The following is a 20603-nucleotide window of genomic DNA, read 5'->3' on the forward strand; positions in this document are numbered from 1 at the left end:
TCCTGCTGATCGGCTTGCTGTTGTAGCTGCTGTTGAAGCTGCTGCTGTAGCTGCTGCTGTTGCTCACCCTCGATCAAGCTCCGAGCTTGTCTCTCCGCGGCCGCTCTTGCCTGCCTGCCGGCACTCGAGCGCAAGTTCTTTCGCTCGACCGGAGGCTCGGGGTTCAGGCGTTTGGCACTCCTCGCCTTCTTGCTCTTAGCCCCCTTGCCGTCCTCGAATTCCGACTCCGCGATACCAAGGCCGCCCTTTGTAGGACTCTCGACGGACTTGTTACCGCCATCGCCACCGCCACCGCCACCCCCAACACCGACACCAATACCAGCACCACCCCCGAGTGCTATATCGGGTGAGAGCTGTGGCTCGTCGATCGGTGGCTGCTGGAAGCTAATGGACTCGCTTGATTCCTTATTACTGTTGCAGAGCGAGTCGCGCGAGGGGCTGGCTTCGGGGCTGCTCGACAGTTTCTGTGGTGTCGAGGGTGCGGATGGTGAGGCGAACGCCGGTCCCGGCGAAACCGACGGCGACGTTATGGATTGGCTCGTCGTCATGGTCGTTGTCGTCGTCATCGTCGTCGTCGTAGTTGTCATTGTCATTGACGCCACAGCCGCTGCTGCCGCCGCCGCCGCCGCCGTGATCGTGGTCGCGAGGGCGGTGAGAGGCAGCGGCGAGAGGGGCGCGCCCGTTGGAGCGAGTGCAAGCGTTGACAGAGGACCGGTGACGGCGAGGCTCGGGGTCGAGGTCAGACTCGAGGTCAGGCTCGAGGTCGGGTTCGGGGTCGGAGTCGGAGTCGGCGTAGGAGTGGGTCTGGCCATCGCCTCGAGCAACTCTGGCACTGGCACGGTCAGGGGCAGGGGCAGGGTCAGGGAGAGGGGCAAGGGCACGGGCTCGATCGTGGCCGCGATTTTGGGTGTGGGCGAGCGGGACGGGTAGGAGGGGACAATGCTCGCGGCTTCGCGGTGAGAGGAAGGCGGTCGGGACGGTGGTCGGGATGGGGGACGGTGCGGGGGCGGGGGTAGAGGGCCGTTATCACGGGCCGACAGCGAGCAGCCGGTGTCGGAGTCCCCCCTGTGGTCCTTTAGCTCCATGCGCGGTTTTTTCATTATGGGTTCGAGGGTGACTTCGAGGGAGGGAGTCGAGTGGGCTTCCGGGGCGTGACGCTCGGGGGTACGAACTCGTTTGGCCGTGACCTGCTGGAGGCTCTCGAAGTTCCTTGTGAAAAGTTCGGCGCTGGTCTTGCTCAGTTGCTCCAAAGCCTCTTTCATTTCTTGTTCCTTGGTTTTACGCTCGATGCGAGCCGAGAGGTCGGCGATGTCAGAAAGTTCGATCGTCTCCATGGCTGGAGCCTTTTTTTCGGCATCGGCGCGCTCGGCCGCAGCCACCGCAGCCGCGTTGACAGCCGCAGTTCGCCGCCGCTCCTCGGAAGCCGCGGCCGCGGCTGCGGCAGCATGAAGTGCCGCGTCCGTATATTGTTGAAGGCTCAGTGACGGGTCAAGAGAGTACCTAGACTTCTTATCGGAGTCCTTGCGCTTCATGGCGTCGGCGAGGTCCCGGGAGTGCCGAGAACCGCCCGAGGTAGCGGTGGACTTGCGCGAGGGCGCGGCCGATGTGCTCGCACCGGCGCTCGCCGGATTAAGGAGGCCGCACTGGGCGAGGCTCTCGTAGGCAGAGGAGACGCCACCCGGTTGCATGGAAAATGGATTGAGTCCACCGAGGCCGAGGGGTGTATAGAGGAGACCGGGGTTCGGGAAGAAGAAGGGGAAGGGCGTCGTTGTTGGCATGGACGAGGACGTCGAGGTGGACGGTGCTGAGGATTTGCTCGTCGGCGGCTCCATTTTTGTGCGCGACTTGCTTGTACTACTGGTGCTCGTGGAGTTGGTGTTGCGGGTGTTGGCTGAGCTGACGACATTGGTCTCGGCTTGGCTGGTGGTGGGCGTCCCGCCGAGCGCTTCCATTCCTGCGAGCGAGGGCAGACCCAAGCCCGCAAGATTCGCGAACAGTGAATTCGTGAGGCTCATGTTGCCGAGATTACCAAGGTTACCGAGGTTGCCGAGATTACCGAGGCCACCGAGAGCCCCGAGATTAGGAAGACCGCCGAATGGCATAAGCAGCGGATTGTTCTTTGGATCGAAGTTGCCAAGCGATAGACCTGAGAGCAGGGAATTGTTAAGATTGCCGAGAGCTGGGAAGTTGAGCCCGGAAGCCATTGACGTTGCGGCAATGTTGGCTTGGTTGACGTTCTGTTGGCTATTCGGGCTTGGCATCATATTTGGTCGTCCCGGACTTTTTCCCTTGTCGCGTCCCCTCTCCTGCCCGGGCAATCGTTTTTGCAAATCGTGCGGTAAGTTGCCACGTTCTTTTACTAATTCAGCCCACTTGGGATCGACGTCGAACATCGGATTTTCCATTAACCACTGTCCTAGTCGTTTTAGTTGAGGGGCCTTGCTTCCGGTCACCTATAAATGCACGACAAACGAGCCCAAAAGCTCATGATTACACTCTCTCTCTCTCTCTCTCTCTCTCTCTCTAAATTGTCAATAAAATATTTCTCTATTAATTTTAATAATGAATTAATTTGAAATTAAGTTAATTAAACGTTTATAAGATGCCATCAATAACGTGATAATTCGGTTATAAATATCCCTTAGAAATGTATCCACGCCCATTACTTTGTTAAAATTTGAGGAAACTGAAATATACGAGATCTCTTACCTTTTTCCCAGTCAGTCTATTTATTACAGCCACATTTTCTTCACCGGTAAGTTTCTTCCAGTCGAGTAGTGATGGATCAACGCGAGGTCGCCTTCTTCTTGGCGCATTAAGATATTCTGCACTCAATTGCTCCGTAAGCGCAGTCTGCTCCGCCAGCCATTTATTCACTTTAGCCTCATGCGAATAAGCCCCGATCTTTGATGAATACTCAGCAACTTTGTTTATTTCAGCAATCATCGATTCATAACTCTTTCTATGGCTAGAAGAAGAGGCATGCGCAGCATTAAATGCAGCTTGCTGCTGCTGCTGCTGCTGCTGCTGCTGCTGTTGCTGCTGCTGCTGTTGTTGTTGTTGCTGCTGCTGTTGGTGCTGCTGCTGTTGATGCTGCTGCTGCTGTTTCTTAACAAGTTCTCGATTCTGTTGTTCGGCCTGAGCCAATAAAGCTGAAAAACTATCTTTGTGCGAATGTAATAATGGAGGTGGCAATTGATTAGAAGAACTTCCAGAGGCTCTTGAAGAAGGTATTGACGTTACTGTTATGGAGAAGGGTTTCTGTGAAGTTGGAGGTGGATTCGGAAGGCCAATAGGTGCCGAAGTAGGTGTCACTGTTACATTAGGCGTGATTGTATTCTTTTTACTGTGTTCGGGATAATGAGTGCTCTGCTGCTCCTTTTCTCTTTGCAGACCTTGCACAATTTCATCGAGCTTTCGTCTCTTTTTCTCTTTTCCCATAACCGGTTCTTCTACAGCCTAATTAAGCAAAGTGCAAATTATTGTTTCTTATAAATAATTCAAACGAGCAACTGTTATAAATGACATAATGAAAATTAAGTACGTACAATATTTTTCCTTTTTACAAATTTGTCCAACATACTGTCTAGCTTCCCTTTATTACTGTTAATTTGTTTAGCCTTATTTGGCATAGAAAAGTCTTGTACTTCGTTCATAATATCTTTACTGACCGTATCTATTATTGGCTTTGTGGAATATCTATAAAAAATATTTATAAGAATTTTACCAATGATAGCAAGGAATTAAGGAAGAAAAGCAAAAGGATAATAAATAAATTATTACCCAGATGACAGATCTATGGGTGTCAGAGTACTTGATGTTCCTGGAATAATAGTCGGCTTTCCAGGCACAGTATATTTCAGATCAAAAGGTATAGCCGGTGCTCTTGCTTGCTGATGAGCTGGTGGTGGCTGAGTGGTTGTAGAACGCCTGGATTCGTCAGATTGCGTGTCTTCATTCACTTCCCACGTCGAACCACTTGATAAAACGGGTTTACTTAACTGTTGTGGTGGCTGCGATGCCATGTGGCTACTGTTAAGTAGTGCATGAAGTTTGGCTGAAATGTAAAATTTGTCGTGAATTATCAATGAGAGAGAAGTTCATAGTCTGCATAAACTTGTCGTCACCTCGTTCAGTTTCAACGTCAATGGCAATATGTCTTTTACGTTTTTTCAAAGCGGATGAATTGTTAGTGTTGCTGTTCATGTTATTGACATTGATATTGTTACTTAGGGTGGTTGTAGTGGTACTGTTGTTGCCACTGCTAATGCTATTGATATTAATATTGGTGCTATTGTTGCTGGTTAAGCTCGTAGGAATCGGACGTGGTATTCCGTGATCCGTAGTAATGGTTATAATTTCCGATTGATCCTTTTCAACTGTAGCCTCTATTTCATCGCCAGCGGTAAAGTTTATTGAAACAGGCCACTCCTTGTGCTCGATTGCGTGTACAATGTGCATTAATCGCGCCTCAATGGCATGTTCCTAAAATATAAGCGTCATTAAAAATACGTTAAAACGAAAGAAAAAATACAAAATTTCATCGATAGTGGATAATATACCTTGGGCCATTTGACAGACTGATAATTATGTGATAAAAGCTGAGCAACCGTAGGTTCGTTATAATCAACTCCTTTATCTCTTAGTACAAATGTGTCGATTTGCGTTAATCGTGATAATGGTTGAATAACTTCCAAGTCGGGGAACATTGCCTTCAATTCGGCAGCTTGCATACTGCATTTATCTTCAATTTTCGATAATGGTAATTTTTCTTTATTTATTTTGATCATCTTTTCTTTTTCATCTTCGATTTTTTCTTCTTTAATTAGTTCAGCTTTCGGACATTCATTAGATCTTTTACTGTCAAGCTCTTCGTCCAATTGTTGCTTATCTTCTTTTGGAGTTTCGGATTTCGATTCATCCTTACATTCCTGCTCCTTATCATCCTTCTTGATTTCGTTATCCGTTTTCTCTACTTTTTCTTCCTTATCTTTACCCTCCTCTTCGACAGGATCTTGATCTTTTACATCCGTTTGATCTTTCTCTTGTTCATTAGTTTTTTCATTTTCTTTGGATTCCACCGATTCATCAATTTGAATTACAGAAGGCTTACAATCCTCCAGTTCTTCTTTATCCTTCATTTCACTTTCTTGTTTATCCGTTTTCTCCACCTCTTCCTCTGTAGTTGGTATTTTATTTTCAATCGTTAGATCACACTGGCCTTTATCGATAATAAGTTTGTCTTCCACTTTTTCCTCCAGAGGCTTTTCCTTTTCTATTCCAATAATCGTGAGTTCGTCAACTTCTTTTTTCGATGATTCGACATCCTTTTCTGGAGACACGGCTTTAGTAACGGTAGTGATTGTAAGTCCTCCTGCAGTAATTTGCGTTTCTTCGATTTTATTTTCTGATTTAACAATAGTCAATTCCACTTGACTTTTTCCGGTATCGAGCTTTTTATCTCCCATTAGCGCTATATCTTTTTTAATGCCAACCTTTTCAATTTTTAGCGTACCCTCGCCTTTTTCTAATTTCACTAAAATTTCATCCTTATCAAATTTCAAAATATCCTCCCTATTCTCAATTTTAATTGCCTTTTCAGATTTGTCGAGATTTTTATTGAGCTGATTGTCGCGACCGATACTTTTACCCAACATCTTATGAAATGAAAAATCGGGATCATTTAAAATGGCGATATCAGTTCGACCAAGTCCATGCTTGGCAGCCCCGAGCAACAGTTCCTTATCGTGTCTACCTGGTTGCCACCAATCTGGAGTATCTCCGGACGGTTGACACAAACAGAGTCGCTCTTCTAAATGAGGATGAGATAATATTTCTTCTCTAATTTTACTTAATAAATCCACGCGATCCAAAATTTGCCTGGCTTTATTAGGATTCAAAAGATCGATTGGAATATCAGCAGAACCTAATTCCATCAAAATATATATTCAGTTAATAACAAATATATATATATATATATATATATATATTGAAAAGATATTTTCAATATACAATTTATATTATTTACATATAAACAATTGAAAAATTACCTTCTTCCTCGCTGATTTTAGCACTACATACTTTTTTACACATTGCTCTAAACGACATGTAGTATTCTGTAAGATCATTATCGTTCTTCTTATCAAATCTGGCGATACTCTTAAATTTCGTCCAATCATATTGAGCTTTCTTTCTATCATAATTTACGCCGTAGGTCGAGACAACTCTTAAAAATTCGCTCTCTTCACGTTTCGTCCATTTAGCCTTTTGCTCTTCAATACGCGTTCTTTCCCGCTCCTTAACCAACTGTTCCATTTTTTCTTTGCGTTCCATTTTCTGTTATAAAAACATTTTAATTCTTGTAGCAGTAGGTATTGATATATTTGCATGCGCACATATGTATAAGCGCATGCATAACCTTCTCAAACTTGGCTTACATATGGAAAAAATGTTGTTTGTCGCATGCATAAACGAAGGAACAAGTTATTTGAACTTACCAATAAATACATGGCCAACTTTTGTAAATCCCAACTTTGTATATTCAAAGGTGGCTCCATTGTTGTGGTACCCTGGTGATTTCCAACTTTAATGTCTGGGCCCACTTTTCCATTATTGGGCAAAGTCGGTGTTTTAATATCCTCCTTTTTGTTAACGTTTCGCTGATACGATGTAATAACGCGTCTTAAACGTGTATTAAGGTCAACAACGGATGGCCAAGTTTTTTCATCCTCGGGGATAATTTCCAAACCATCATGGCTGCCGCTAGCTCCAGCTTCAGGTACGGCAGCGTCGCTTTTGGTTGATACGGATGGCGAATCGACTGAGCCAAATTTCTCCGAGTCTTTGCCCATACACGAGGATTCGCCCTCTTCAATCTCACTTACATCCATACTTGGGTCATCTCTGAATTCACAACAAAAACAAACTCCTTATTTCCAAGAAATTGACACTGCAATTATCTAATCGCATACGTTTCTGATGAACTTACAATCATAATAAGATTACTATCATCAATATTATTATAATTATATATATATAATTAGATTTATATTTATAACTATTATTATTATTATTATTATTATTATTATTATTAATACTATTATTATTATTGCTGTAACGATATCTATTACTATTATTAATAATCATACTCTTACTATTACTATTATTATTATTATTATTATTACTATTTTTAATATTAGCATTATTAATATTAATATATTATTATAGAAATCGAAAACAGTATTGAAAGGAATTTTAATAAGATAGTCCTTGAAAACCCTTAATTTTCTAGGTAATATTATCAGCAGTCGTAAACCTTTGATGATGTGAATTTGAAATGCCTACATTTTCATATAAGAACTAGTGATAAGAATAATTAAATGAATAAGGTATGTCAAGTGAAGAACATAAAAAGAGCATACAATGCCAAGCACTTTATTTTCACTGGTTGTTTTGTTCGTAACCAAGCACCAATGGTCACAGATCTAATTATATATTAATCGCCAGTATGATTTGAATTGTGATACCAGCGAAAATATGAAGCATATATGTGTAGTGTGTATTCAGCATGCGATTAGCACTTTATCATTTGAATTGGCAGGGCAGCGCATGAGAAGATATAGAAAATGATAATCATCAATCGTGATAAAGTCGATACTCACTTTTGCTTGTCGTTCGGGGAAGGGAGAGGGCAGCTTGTAATGAAAGAAAGCGTGGGGTCGTTCCTCATCTGGTCGAAATTTTCATAGCCGTGCTTGTAGCAGCCCACAATTAAGGATTTGTCGGCTGTAGAATCCCACCACTTCACTGGCTTCTCTGGCAATTGTGGAAGGTTTATCCGCAACGCACTGTAGGGCGGTTTCATTTACAATTTGCCAATTTACATATGCCAATCGGTCTTGGATTTTTTCTTTTTTCCTTTATTTATTTCTTTATTATTTTTTTTTTTATTTTTTTTTAAAGAGACCTTAAGTTTTGAAAATTTGCTTTTTAAAATTTTGAGAAAAATATGTTTGAATATATCAGCATTTTCCGTCATAAAGACTTTTTTTTGTATTCGAGCTTTGATTTGTAATTGATCCATAAGGATATTATTAATATTATTAAGATTTAATGAAATAACCACGATATTATATTACTGGATTATTATTGCTGAAATACTGATAATGTCAAACAAAGGAAAAATTGTAAAACTCTTGCCCCCTGACACAGTGCACTGCATAGTTTTCCTTCTTACCGTGTCACGCTGACATCGCCGACCCATTTTGGTCCCGGCATGGAGTCTTACTTAAATTCTTATAATCGAGTATAAAATATGTCTATATGCGAATGATAAAGTAAGGATGAACTAAATTTATTAGTAGCCAGTAAATCAGCAGCGCTTTGCAGCTATGAAGGTAAACATAGGTTGGCTTTGAACATTCCTTATACAGAAACAAGTCCCAGGGTGAACAAATACATTGCACATGCAACTGTATAAGCGCTGTGTAAGCACAATGTGAGTGCACGATGTTTCGCGATAAATCGGTTGAAAAATGACAATTAAGCAAACAAACAAAATTCACTGACCTAACGTGGACGCCGTCGTTAATGTGCTGCACCAAATCCCCAATAATCTCATGTTTTATATAATACAGCATTCTGACTCGCAGCAAAACTCTATAAATGTACAAAAAATGTTTAGTAATAAATGGAAAAGACCTTTAATTAATAATGGTTAATTTACGAACTTATTGGCATGTCGGCTTAAATGCTTTTTGTAATTGCTCTCGAGGAATATGTCCCCGTCATACTTCTCCGCATGACTCCAATGGTTCGGATCACTTGGTCCATTATTGTTAACCGTAGTCGATCCTCTCGTTTCTCGAACTCTACTTTTCTTCTTTTGCCTGCTGTTTCTATTACTACTACTTGCTTGATTTACGGGTATCGTTTTAACTTTCTCTCCGTTCTCTAATGGAGTAATTAGGTCCCATATAAAATTCCGAATCTTTTCATCACCTCGATAATATCTGAGGCAATAGAGAAGTATAACTCGAGCACAATCTTCAATGTCAACTTCGCGCCAACCTCGTCGAAATTGACTGTGTTGTAAAATTTCCTCCCACCGTCCCCATCCAAAGGTCAATAATCCTCGTTCAACTTTGAAGCATTCACTTCGAGCCCAATTGCCATAAACCACTTCACCTTCACGAGGCACATATTCGTCGTAAAATTTGCGTGATTTTTTATTAAACTTATCTCGGCTTCGTTTTTTCCCTATATTAAGTAAATATATCCGTATGAATTTACACTTTATAAATAAATACGAAATCAATTTTTGTTAGCTCTTAGTCACCATTTTCTCTATAGGGTAATTTTTAATTTTTTTCCTATTATTATTATTAAATTAATCATCGCCATAGTTATCATTACCATTTTATTAAGTATTAAAAAATTCTAGGTATCAGTCTAAATTTAAATCTGTTTGAAATTTTGTATTTTCATAAACTAAAGTCCAATTTTTACAAACAATTAATTTTACAAACCTCTAATCCAATTTAATTACATTGTTAAATAAAACTGTGTTATATTTCAAAAATATTTTATTAAATTCATTATTTAAAATTTTTACATTTAGAATAGGTATTAATTTAACATGCAAAATTCTCTAAAAACTGAAGCACATTTAGAAAAATTAAATGTTTTGAAACCAAATTTTTATAATATTTTTTTTACATTTCAGGATATTAATTTAATCATTGATTATAGGAATTACTTTCAGTATCTTTTATATTATTCGTGAAATTAGAAATGGTTACTTTACAGAATTGACAATGGAACTATTAATCCAAATTAATATGAATATTAATTTAATGTTATTCGTTAAATGCAAAGTTAAAACTGAAAAATATGAAAAAAGAAATTTTAAACATAAGCATGCACATGCTTATAACATACCTCTACCTGTTAAACTACCGCCCGTTTCATCATCGCTGTCATCGGAGCTATCGAGTTCAGACATATCGACCACTGATTCGTCATGACCATAACGTTTAATTTGAGTTCTTCGTCTGGGTTCAGAAATAACCAAGTCTTCTTCCTCTTTCTTCTCAGTTGTATCAATTTCAGCTTTCTTTGCCCATTTCTTCCAAAAGTCTGGATCATCAATGTTAATGTCTGATCTATTCGATGAGCATGCAAAGCTGGCTTTTGAGAAAGTAGATCCTTTTTCTGCTTCGATTGTAATAATCTAAAACACGACAATTCACGAATGACTTCATATATTTTCTATATAAGATAAGTCTTTAAAAAAATTTTAAGTCATTTTAAATACCTGTGTTCTTCTGGCTAAAATCAAATCAATATCTTCTTCGCAAAATTTGTCACCAGCATTATCATCATCCATGATTGCTCCGTAAGCGCCTTTTTTAAGCAAATCTTCAATTTCCTTTTTAGTTAATTGTTTGTTGCCTGGATCTTTACCACCTTGACTCGTATTCATTGATTGTAAAATTGCTTTATCCAATCCCAATTTTAAGGAAGCCTTATCGAACATTTCTCTTTCATACGTATTACGACACAATAATCTGTAAACTTTAACCATTTTTTGTTGTCCTATTCTGTGACATCGTGCTTGTGCCTACGGTTAGATAAGAAAATTCAATAAAAATATGCATTTATATTTAATTCGATATATTACTAATAAATAGATTAAAAATTAATTTATACTTGTAAATCATTTTGAGGATTCCAATCACTGTCATAAATAATAACAGTGTCAGCTGCCGTAAGATTAATCCCTAAGCCACCAGCCTTTGTACATAGAAGGAAAACAAATCTGTCAGAATCTGGTTTACTATATCGATCTATAGCCGCTTGCCTTAAATTGCCTCTAATTCTTCCATCTATTCGTTCATAAGGATATCTAAAATAAATATATACATTAAATCTTGGCATATACTCTAGAATATGTCAATTGCAATAAAGATTTAAAAATGATTTGAACTTTACTTTCGATAAACTAAATAATCTTCAAGAAGATCTAAACACCTGACCATCTGACTGAATATTAAAACTCTATGGCCGCTGGCTTTTAATTTTGGCAGAAGTTTGTCAATAAGAACCATTTTACCCGAACTGTTCACCAACGCTTGATAATAAGCCTCCGAATCTTCTTTTTCATGTTTATAATCAAGCTGAATTTGATCTTCTGCTCCATTAAGTAAAAATGGATGAATGCAACATTTTCGTAATTCCATCATGGTATTCATTAAATTAGGAATATTGGCAGAGGTAGTGCCTTTAGCAAGAAACGAAAAGTTCCTTTCTAAAATACCACGATAATATTTCTTCTGAATATTCGTCAATTCCACTTCGACTACTGTTTCTTGTTTGGGTGCAAGTGACTTTTCAACATCCTCTTTTAATCTTCGCAACATCATTGGCTTTAATAGAATTTGTAATTTATGAACTTCATCTTCACTACTTAAATTACCAAATTCCTTTAAGAACGCTTCACTGCTAGCAAACTGAGTTGGTTCAAGGAAGTTTAGTAACGAAAACAATTCGTTTACATTATTTTGCAAAGGAGTACCAGATAAAAGAACTCTGTGCTCTAAGTTCAATTGTCTGAGACCTTCGAGTAATTTGCAATTTCGATTTTTTAATCTATGTGCTTCATCTATAACACATAGTCTCCAATTATAACCCTTTAGCTCATTGAAGTCGGTGATAATAATTTCAAAAGTCGTTATAAGTACATTAAATTTTATAAGATCTTTTATTTGTACATTTTTTTCATTTTTATAATATACTTCATATTCGGATATCATTGTTCGACTTGCAGCTCTATAAAATAAGATAAAAGTATTTAATTAAAAACGAAGATGTTTATACAACTATTTAAATAATAAGTAATACGCACGATCCATGATAAACGATGACATTCATATCTGTCCATCCTTCAAATTCTCTTTGCCAATTAGGAATTGTCGACAATGGTGCAATGATCAAAAATGGTCCACGAATACCATACTTGTATACTTCGTTTACAAAAGTTAAAGATTGAATTGTTTTGCCTAGACCCATTTCGTCTGCTAATATACAATTATGTCCATTGTACCAAGAAAAAAGAAGCCAATTTAGACCTTCCAACTGATACGGTCTTAAGCTATTTCCACTTTTATAAACTGGTGATTCTTCCAACTTAACCCACTGTGATGCAACTGGTTTCTTTTTAGGCTATAATATCAAAAATATAATTTTAACATTTATAAATATACTTGGAATTAATAAGAAAATTATAATTTTTTAATACATACTTTCCATTGATCTTTAGGCGGCAACTTATTAAATTTATGAAAAAGTGCTATTTTTTCTGGATCAACATCTTCTTCTAATTCCCATGTAGAATCTTCGTACTGCAAAGAACGCCATTTTACCAAAAAATGTCTTACAGTTTCACCAGACGTTGGATCAGTGTGAGTGGCTTCATCGAGTACTCTGTCTACTTCAACAAAATCTGGATTGAATGGATCATCCTCGGTCTAAAACATATTTTTTCATCGTATTTTATCAATTGATTTTCTTTTTTTAATAATTCAATAAAAGGCTTATAAAATTCTTACATTTTCAAATATATTTGTACTTTGTTGCATTTTCTGTTTAAACCTCTTTAATTTTGCTTGTATCCTCTTATCACCCTTATACAATTCTTCCTCTGTCCTCCATTCGCAATGCAGGTACGAAAAATTTCTATATTTAACAAAATACTCTTCAACTTCAACAATTTGTGGCTTTCCATCCAATGGGACCGTTGATTCTACTTTCGAAATTTCACTGTGCTCTGTTTCACTCAAAGGCTTTCCTGCAATTTGTTCTTTCATTTCACCATCTTCTTTTATTTTATTCTCACTATTTTTAGGTTGTTCCTCATTGTCCTCGTCCTGTTCTTCTTCCTTAACATTTTTGTCAACTTCTTTCAATTCGACACTTTCTTTTTTGTTATCATCTTCCATTGTCTCTTCCGCCGATGCTTCTTCTTCTTTCAAATTTTCAATTTCCTTTTCTTCCTTTCCGTCATGTTCTAACTTATCTTCAATCTTTTCAGACTCCTCTTTTTTACAATCTTCTTCGTCAAGAGTTTCTTTCTCCGTGTCTGAGATGGATTCGTCCTTACATTTTTCTTTCAAATCACTGCTTTCTGTTTCCTTTGTTTCGTCAAGTTTTTCCGTATCAGATTTAGTTTCATCAGTCTTGTCTATGGCAGCAGGCAGTTCCGGCTTGATTTCTGGAGCCGAAGGTTCAGGCTTAACTTCTCTTTTTCCCATACGCGAACATAAAATATGTTGAACAACCATCGAGTCCTCATCAGTAGTATTCTAGATGTGGATTGAAAATTTTTATTAATACAGTAATTACACAAATTGAATAGAATAATAAACGCATTCGCTTGTACGAATAAAGCTTACAATATATACAAAGTTTGGTTTGTTCGGACCAACATCACCGCCTTCACTTGTCTTTTTATCAGACACAGGCTTGGTAGCACCATTACCATCAGTCTTCTTGCCCTGTACATCTTGGTTAGGTAGTTCATCGTCGGAAAATCGAAGCATTACGTCATCGACGTACTTTTTACGATGAGTATTTCTAGCTGATCGTCTTTTGTTGTCATCGGCTTCGGGTGATGGTGGCGGTGTTGCCGCTAATTCTTCACCATCTGAATCCGGAGCTATACGACTTTTCCGTTTTCTATCAAAAACGTAAAGGGAAACAATGACATTAAACGATTCCCAATTTTTAAATTACTCTATTAATCAAAACTTACTTCGAGCTCCTTGGTGATTTTGAACTGGAGCCTTTACTAGGCCTTTTACGACTGGGGGTTTTCTTTTTCGCAGGGGTAGGAGTATCTGTCACTTGACCATCTTGGCTATCCTTCTTTTCTTCATCGCCACCCGTTTTCTCAGATTCTGACTTATCATCCCCTCCTTGTTTGGATTCTGACACTATAGGTTCGGTAGTCGATGAATCTACTTGTTCGTTATCGTCGTCCATAGTTACATTGGTTGATTTGGCTTCGGAATCTTTAATCGCAGTAGAATCAGAAACGGCGACCTCTTCGTTCTCACACTTGGCTTCTTCGTCTCCCGACTCTGACTTAACTTTCCTGTAACAAACAATTATAATTAAGTAAATTATATTCAGGCGCGCGTAATCCTACGATATTCAAGCACACATTATAATTAAAATGTTATAAATGTTAAAAATAAAATGTGAAAAGTTATAACAACTCATTCTATTTCATTGAAGCAACTTAATTTTATACCGATATTTCTATGATTGATTATTACCCTTAAAGTATTAAAGAAGAAAGAAAAACAGATAGATACATAGCGAGGACAAATGCCATAATATCGAACGAAAAAAACGATGCTTTCCGTAATGCAAATAAACGATCCAACTTACTTTCTACTACGTTTGGGTGTCGTTTCTTTGCCATCCTTCTTCTTTTTCGGCTTTGGTTCCTTTGGAGCTTTTGGCTCCTTCGGTGCTTTTGGCTCCTTCTCCTTTTTAGGCTTCGGCTCTTTAGGCTCCTTCGGTTCCTTCGGCTTACGTGGTTTCCTCGGCGGTCTTGCTTTCTTGGTTTTAGTAGGCCATTCTTCCTCTACATCGCCACCAGACGTCGGTTTCATGTCTTCCACCGAATCAGCAGCACTGTCGACAATATTGCTGCTGTCTCCAGGGGTGACTAGATTATCGGATACCGGTTGCTCGGGCTGGATCGTTGGTTGCGTCACGACAGGAGCCACGACTTCCTTGTCCGCCTTCTTCCTGCTCTTTTTTGCTCGTGACGTTCCCTTGCTTCGGCCTCGGCCAGTCGTACTCGAAACTTGAGGACTATCCACGACAGCCGGTGCATTAAACAGAGGAGTCTGGAGAATGCACTGGGATCCTCCGTTACACTGTTCGCCCGTTTCGTGCTGCTGGAGAGCCTGCAGCTTCTCTTGCAAGGCGACAATTTTTTCTTGTACTTCAGGTGCCGCCGGCATGCAATACAATTCCTGCAACTGCTGCTGAAGGGCAGCTCGTTCCTGATGATGAGTTACCGGAGCTAAGGAGTTCGTGAATCCGGGCGTGATAGAGGTTGGTGTCGCGGTCGTTGACATATAATTTATATTTGTTATACCCGTGCTGTTTACCACGGCATTATTATCACTCGCGGCATGATACGGCTGCGGTGTTTGTTGCTGAGATCCCACCACCATGTCGTTCGAGTACATAGTGTTGGTTTTTGGAATATTCGTGTATTCCCCGAAAGGTGTTTGGCCGGCTGGAATATTGGCTTGGGAACTCGGCATCGTTACCCCAGCTATATTGGCATTATGCATGGGCGGCATGCCAGTAGTTTGCCCAACGGCAGGAACTTGCTGCGGCGCTTGTTGCGTCGCCCCGGCAATTATTGTCGGGGCTACGCTACTCGCTGGACTCTGCGCTTGAGTTACTTGAGCTTGCACTTGATTCGTCACCACTTGATTTTGTACTTGCGTCGACTGATTCGGTACCTGGTTTTGCGCTTGCGTTGACTGATCAGGAATTTGGCTCTGCAATTGCGTGGATTGATTGGGCACCTGGCTTGGCTGTACTTGCGACGATTGATTTGCTATCTCGTTCGATGATTGAACCTGAGACGATTGGTTCGGAATTTGATTTTGCACCTGCGTCGACTGATTGGGAAGCTGACTTTGCATTTGCGTCGTTTGGCTGGAAATCGTATTTGATGGTTGGGCTTGAGTCGACTGATCGGGTGTTTGAGGTTGGCTCGGTGTCTGATGCTGTAACGGGGAAGTAACCGCGCTGTTACTCTGAGACAGCACATTTACTTGGGGCGTTTGCGACGTATGCGTCTGCGGCTGAGATTGTGTTTGAGATTGCAAGGCGGGTTGTGGGGAATGTCCTAATACTGCTGTCTGAGACTGTGTTACCGGGGACTGACTAACGGGTGTCAGCTGCATTTGCTGAGGTGGACTCATCGTCGACGACGTTGGAGGAATTATTTGTTGCTGCTGGGCGGCCGGTAGAATTTGGGATGGCACGACGGGTGCCTGGCTCACCTGAGCTTGACTCGTCGGAGCTGGTGATATCATTTGCGATTGTCCCACCGCGGTCATTTGCGGTACCGGAGATTGCGAGCAACTGAGCGATTGCGATTGCGATTGACTCACCAGTGGCTGTTGAGTAAGCGGTGGCGTTGGACAAACAGCTTGCTGTTGGGCAGAGCTGATTTCGACAGCCTGGTCATTCGTTTGCGTGTCTGCTATTGTATTTTCCACGCTAGGAATAGAATTTTGCAGTTGTATCGAATTTGCGGCTGGCTGTTGCTGTTGCAATATTGGCGATACACTGCCGCATTCGACATTATTACTGGTACTGGTAGCGGGTAATGATTGTACGGGTTCGATGTGCGTTGGATTTATGGTTACAGCTTCCATCGACGTATTGACTTGAGGGCTATTGTGAATAGGGCTTTCTCTCTGCTGCTGCTGCTGTTGCTGCTGCTGCTGCTGCTGCTGCTGTTGCTGCTGCTGCGGTTGCTGCTGCTGCGGTTGCTGCTGCTGTTGCTGTTGCTGCTGTTGCTGTTGACTCATTACATCCTGACTATTCATCATTTGATTTTGTTGGCTTTGTTGCTGTTGATGATGCGGTTGGGTTGCTGTTGCTGCTGTTGCTGTTGACTCATTACATCCTGACTATTCATCATTTGATTTTGTTGGCTTTGTTGCTGTTGATGATGCGGTTGATGCATTTGTTGCTGTTGCTGATGCTGCTGATGATGCTGCTGTTGCTGTTGGTGCTGTTGATGAGCCATTGATTGATCTGGTATTTCAGTCTCTGGAACAGGTGGTGGATGTGGAAGAGAGTGAACGGAACTTTGAACGATTTCCGTGGTGTCCCTTGACGTCGTCTCCACGACATTGTGAATACTTTCGTTTCCATTAATGGGATATAATGGAGCGCTTTGCTCGGATACGACTGGTGGTGGTGGAGGCTGTGGCGCTGGCTGCTGTTGCTGAAGCGGTTCCATTATACTTCGTCCGTCGTTTAGGCTCATTGGTGGCCTGATTTGCGGGGGTTGCGACTGTGGTTGCTGTGGCTGTGGTGGCGGGGCTTGTGGCTGCGGTTGAGGCTGGGGTTGAGGCTGGGGTTGAGGCTGGGGCTGGGATTGAGGCTGGGGCTGATGTTGCGACGGTGGCCATTGCGATGGCATTGGCATGCGTGGCCCCGTTGCCACTGGGCCCATAGGAGGTTGCGTTGCTGGCTGCGGTAAGATATTTGGTGGATGAGACATTGGTGGCCGCGATTGATATTGGCCGTAGTCTTGTGAAGGTACGTTCGGATTCGAAACCGAGACGCCTGGTATCACCATTTGTTCGAGGGCTTGAAGTGTTGTTTGCTGTGTCGAAGCGGCAGAGCTTATAGGCATCGAAGTTGTCGGGCAAGGAGACACGGACACCGGTTGAGGCTGCTGCTGTTGATGAGGGAGCTGTACATGTGGATGAGGCGACAGCGTGCTGGGCTTGGCCGGAGACATTATAGGTCTACAAGTTTCATTATATTTTGCGTTTTTATTTTACGGACAGTTCTTTCTATTGGCAGACTTTATAAATGGCTTTTTATATATATGATATTAGAGCAGAAAGAAAGTATAATTTTTTGAAGGTATAACTAATGCCCGGGCAAACTAACAGACTGAATGGTTAATCTGACAAAAGCGAATAAGCCATGTGTAATTTTATTTTTATAATCTTCCCACGATTATATTAAACACTGTATTATTGTGAATAATTGTAATTTTAGTACAAGCTACTTCTAGCTGTAATTGCAAAATCTTTTAAGTAGGAGTGTGGCTATCGAGCATTCGAACAATCAAGATCAATCTCTCTTTCAAGCAAGAGAGAAATTTAAAATGTTACCTGGGAGACATCTGCTGTTGCACAGCTGGTGGCCTAGGAGACATTTGAGGTCTGGGAGACATTTGAGGAGACGATTGAGGAAATGATGCCCTATACTGAGGGCTCGTAGCATGCTTCGTAGGCCCGTACTGAGGTGTGGGGCCAGGATGCTGTGGCTGATTGAACATTTGTGACGAATGGTGAGGATACTGAGGATCCATAGGTTGCTGCTGTGGCTGCTGTGGTACAGAATGCTGTGTGTGCTGCTGTGTATGTTGACCCTAGAGCAAAGCAAAGCATGATTTTTCAATTTACTTTTAGAATAAGACGCACGATATATTGAGTGGCCCGTATTTCGCACCAAGTACGAGACCAATTCTTACCAAGGGAGGGTACTGCTGATGCGAGGGATGCGTTTGATGGGTCGAGTGGGACGGATGATGATGAGGCATTCGTTGGGGTTGCTGCTGAGGCGGCTGTGACTGCTGGTGCATTGATGGACCGAAGCCCAAGTAGCTCGAAGAGCCACCATACATGGAAGCCGCGCCTCCCTGCTGATAGTGTTGCTGCTGCTGGCCGACCATGTGCTGATAGGCGCCACTGTTGGCCCCGGGCTGTATTCCTTGGTGCGGTACACCCATACCCCCGATCATGCCCTGCTGCGCGGAAAAGTGCTGCTGTTGCTGCTGTTGCTGCTGCTGTTGTTGCTGCTGCATTTTTTGGCTCATGCTCGGCTGCTCCTGCTGGTGACCGTATTGGGGCATGTGCTGCCTATAGGTCGCCGGCTGGGGTATCATTTGGTTGTAGTGCCTTTGCATCTGGGGATAGGCGCTACTCTGGGCTGGCCAGGCCTGCATGCTCGGATCCATGGCCATGTTGGCCCGGGCCATCGGGTGCTGCTGCTCCATCGAGTACATGCTGTCCGAGTAGCCCGGGTACTGGGCGGCTTGACCGGGGTGGGGTCCTTGGGGTGGGCCCCGCTGCTGGGGCCCGGGCCCGGGGGGACCGATGCTCCTGCCCTGGGCTTGGAAGGCGGCGGGTCCGGGCCCAGGCCCCGATACCATGCCGCGTTGGGGCCCGCCAGCCCCGGCTCCGGGACCCGCCTCGAACGTCCCGAGATTTTGGTTAAACATGCCGCGCTGCTGCGCCGCTGGGTTCTGCAAGGGGTTAGTGCCGCCAAATTCAGATCCACCGAAGGACGTTAATTTTTGTAACGGAGATTCCTGGTTAATGCCGTACGACTGGTTAATGTAACTCCCTCCTCCATTGGGGCCGGGATTCGGACCATCCCTCGACACTACGACAGAATTGCTTGCTGCTGTCGGGTCAAAGTGATCATTCCCCCCGAGGTCAGGAAGAGCATCGAGCATCGATCCACTGACATCTTCGCCAAATAAGTCGTACGAGTCCATGTCTTTACGCTGCACGACTCTTCGCCTCCTTGTCGGGCTTGTGGGAGTATTGAACAGTTTCTTCTAATACCATTAGCGTTCCCATCATTGCTTCTTCTCTGTGTCTTCTGAAACAACATGCCAATTTTACATTTCACTATGCTACTCTTTACCTCGCTCCGAAGATAATTATAGCTTAGATAAAATTAACACGAGCTTTCTTTTTCTTTACGACTTGCTGGCGACATCGACGTACGCAGTAGACACCAAAGGGGAAAAGCTATACGCTTATGGCTTAAATTATCATAACCGCTATAACCTTCCCCCTTAAGGACCTGCCACTTTTCAACATTTCCGCAACTTAGATCTAAAAACATCGATCCTTAATCCTCATCACCTGTAAAAAAAGTCATTCTCTCTATGACGCCGTCAGCGTATTAATTTCTTAAAAATAGCCGGGCTTATACTTCTACGCGCGCATACTATCGCGAACACACAAGTTCACTCACCTACTTATTTTATAACGTTTTTATATGGTTCGGTCTAACGAGCACCAACGAATAAATAAGTTTTCTACCAAGTATTCACATTCGCTGACTCGTTATTGCTTTGGCGAATAAAGAAAATGAGCACGTCAGCTGATTGAGCAATATTTAAACCTAACCAGCAAATAACTTCAACGAAGCGTAAATGTTAAAGTCAAACTATAATCGCTTTTAAATTCATACCCGATTTGTAAATCGTTATAAATCGAAGATTAATATTGTTTAAAAATTACCAAAGGCAAAGTTTTATAATATATATATATATATTTATATATATATATATATATATTATAAAACTTTGCCTTTGGTAATTTTATTTATTTATATAGTAGTAATTTTATTTATATATATATATATATATATATATATATATAATAAAAGTATTACTTTAAATTTAGTTAAATATAAGTGCGAGAAAAAGACCTTAACTCAGTCGGAAAGAACACTCGAAAAATCAATCAGCATCTCTGTTGCGTTTTGTACGTATACGTGAGCATTATCAAAGCCTTGGCGAATAAATAATTCACCCCCCTCCCCCACTCTGACCGGCTGCCGGTCGAGCAAAATCTACGACGGAAGAAAAGCAGCAGCAGTAGCCGTAGTAACAGCGTCTGGGAAATCGATTTTCAGAGCTCCCGTAGTGTCTTCGGAATGCACACATAGAGCATGTTGGATGAGCTGATGGAATGACAAAAATCCATCGAGTGCGTACATCCGTCTCATTGTCTTGC

The 20603-nt window shown here is 41.8% G+C and overlaps 1 protein-coding gene across 1 annotated transcript in view; it reads right to left on the minus strand.

The window, feature by feature from the left end:
• The window catches only part of kis (chromodomain helicase DNA binding protein kismet), a 29586-nt gene that overhangs the window by 737 nt on the left and 8246 nt on the right, over positions 1-20603 (minus strand). Inside the window, 24 exon segments of the mRNA XM_011495508.1 lie at positions 7-2453; positions 2710-3459; positions 3549-3699; positions 3784-4057; positions 4128-4485; positions 4563-5926; positions 6051-6336; positions 6498-6903; positions 7662-7847; positions 8569-8658; positions 8730-9258; positions 9940-10231; positions 10316-10621; positions 10711-10906; positions 10993-11829; positions 11906-12222; positions 12303-12527; positions 12609-13361; positions 13452-13734; positions 13811-14152; positions 14452-16691; positions 16694-17582; positions 17958-18217; positions 18320-19455. Coding sequence (XP_011493810.1) covers positions 7-2453; positions 2710-3459; positions 3549-3699; positions 3784-4057; positions 4128-4485; positions 4563-5926; positions 6051-6336; positions 6498-6903; positions 7662-7847; positions 8569-8658; positions 8730-9258; positions 9940-10231; positions 10316-10621; positions 10711-10906; positions 10993-11829; positions 11906-12222; positions 12303-12527; positions 12609-13361; positions 13452-13734; positions 13811-14152; positions 14452-16691; positions 16694-17582; positions 17958-18217; positions 18320-19348 — 14810 coding nt within the window. The 5' untranslated portion in view covers positions 19349-19455.

This window comes from Ceratosolen solmsi, unplaced genomic scaffold (assembly GCF_000503995.2).
Source record: "Ceratosolen solmsi marchali unplaced genomic scaffold, CerSol_1.0 scaffold1, whole genome shotgun sequence".
NCBI classification, from domain to species: Eukaryota; Metazoa; Arthropoda; class Insecta; order Hymenoptera; family Agaonidae; genus Ceratosolen; species Ceratosolen solmsi.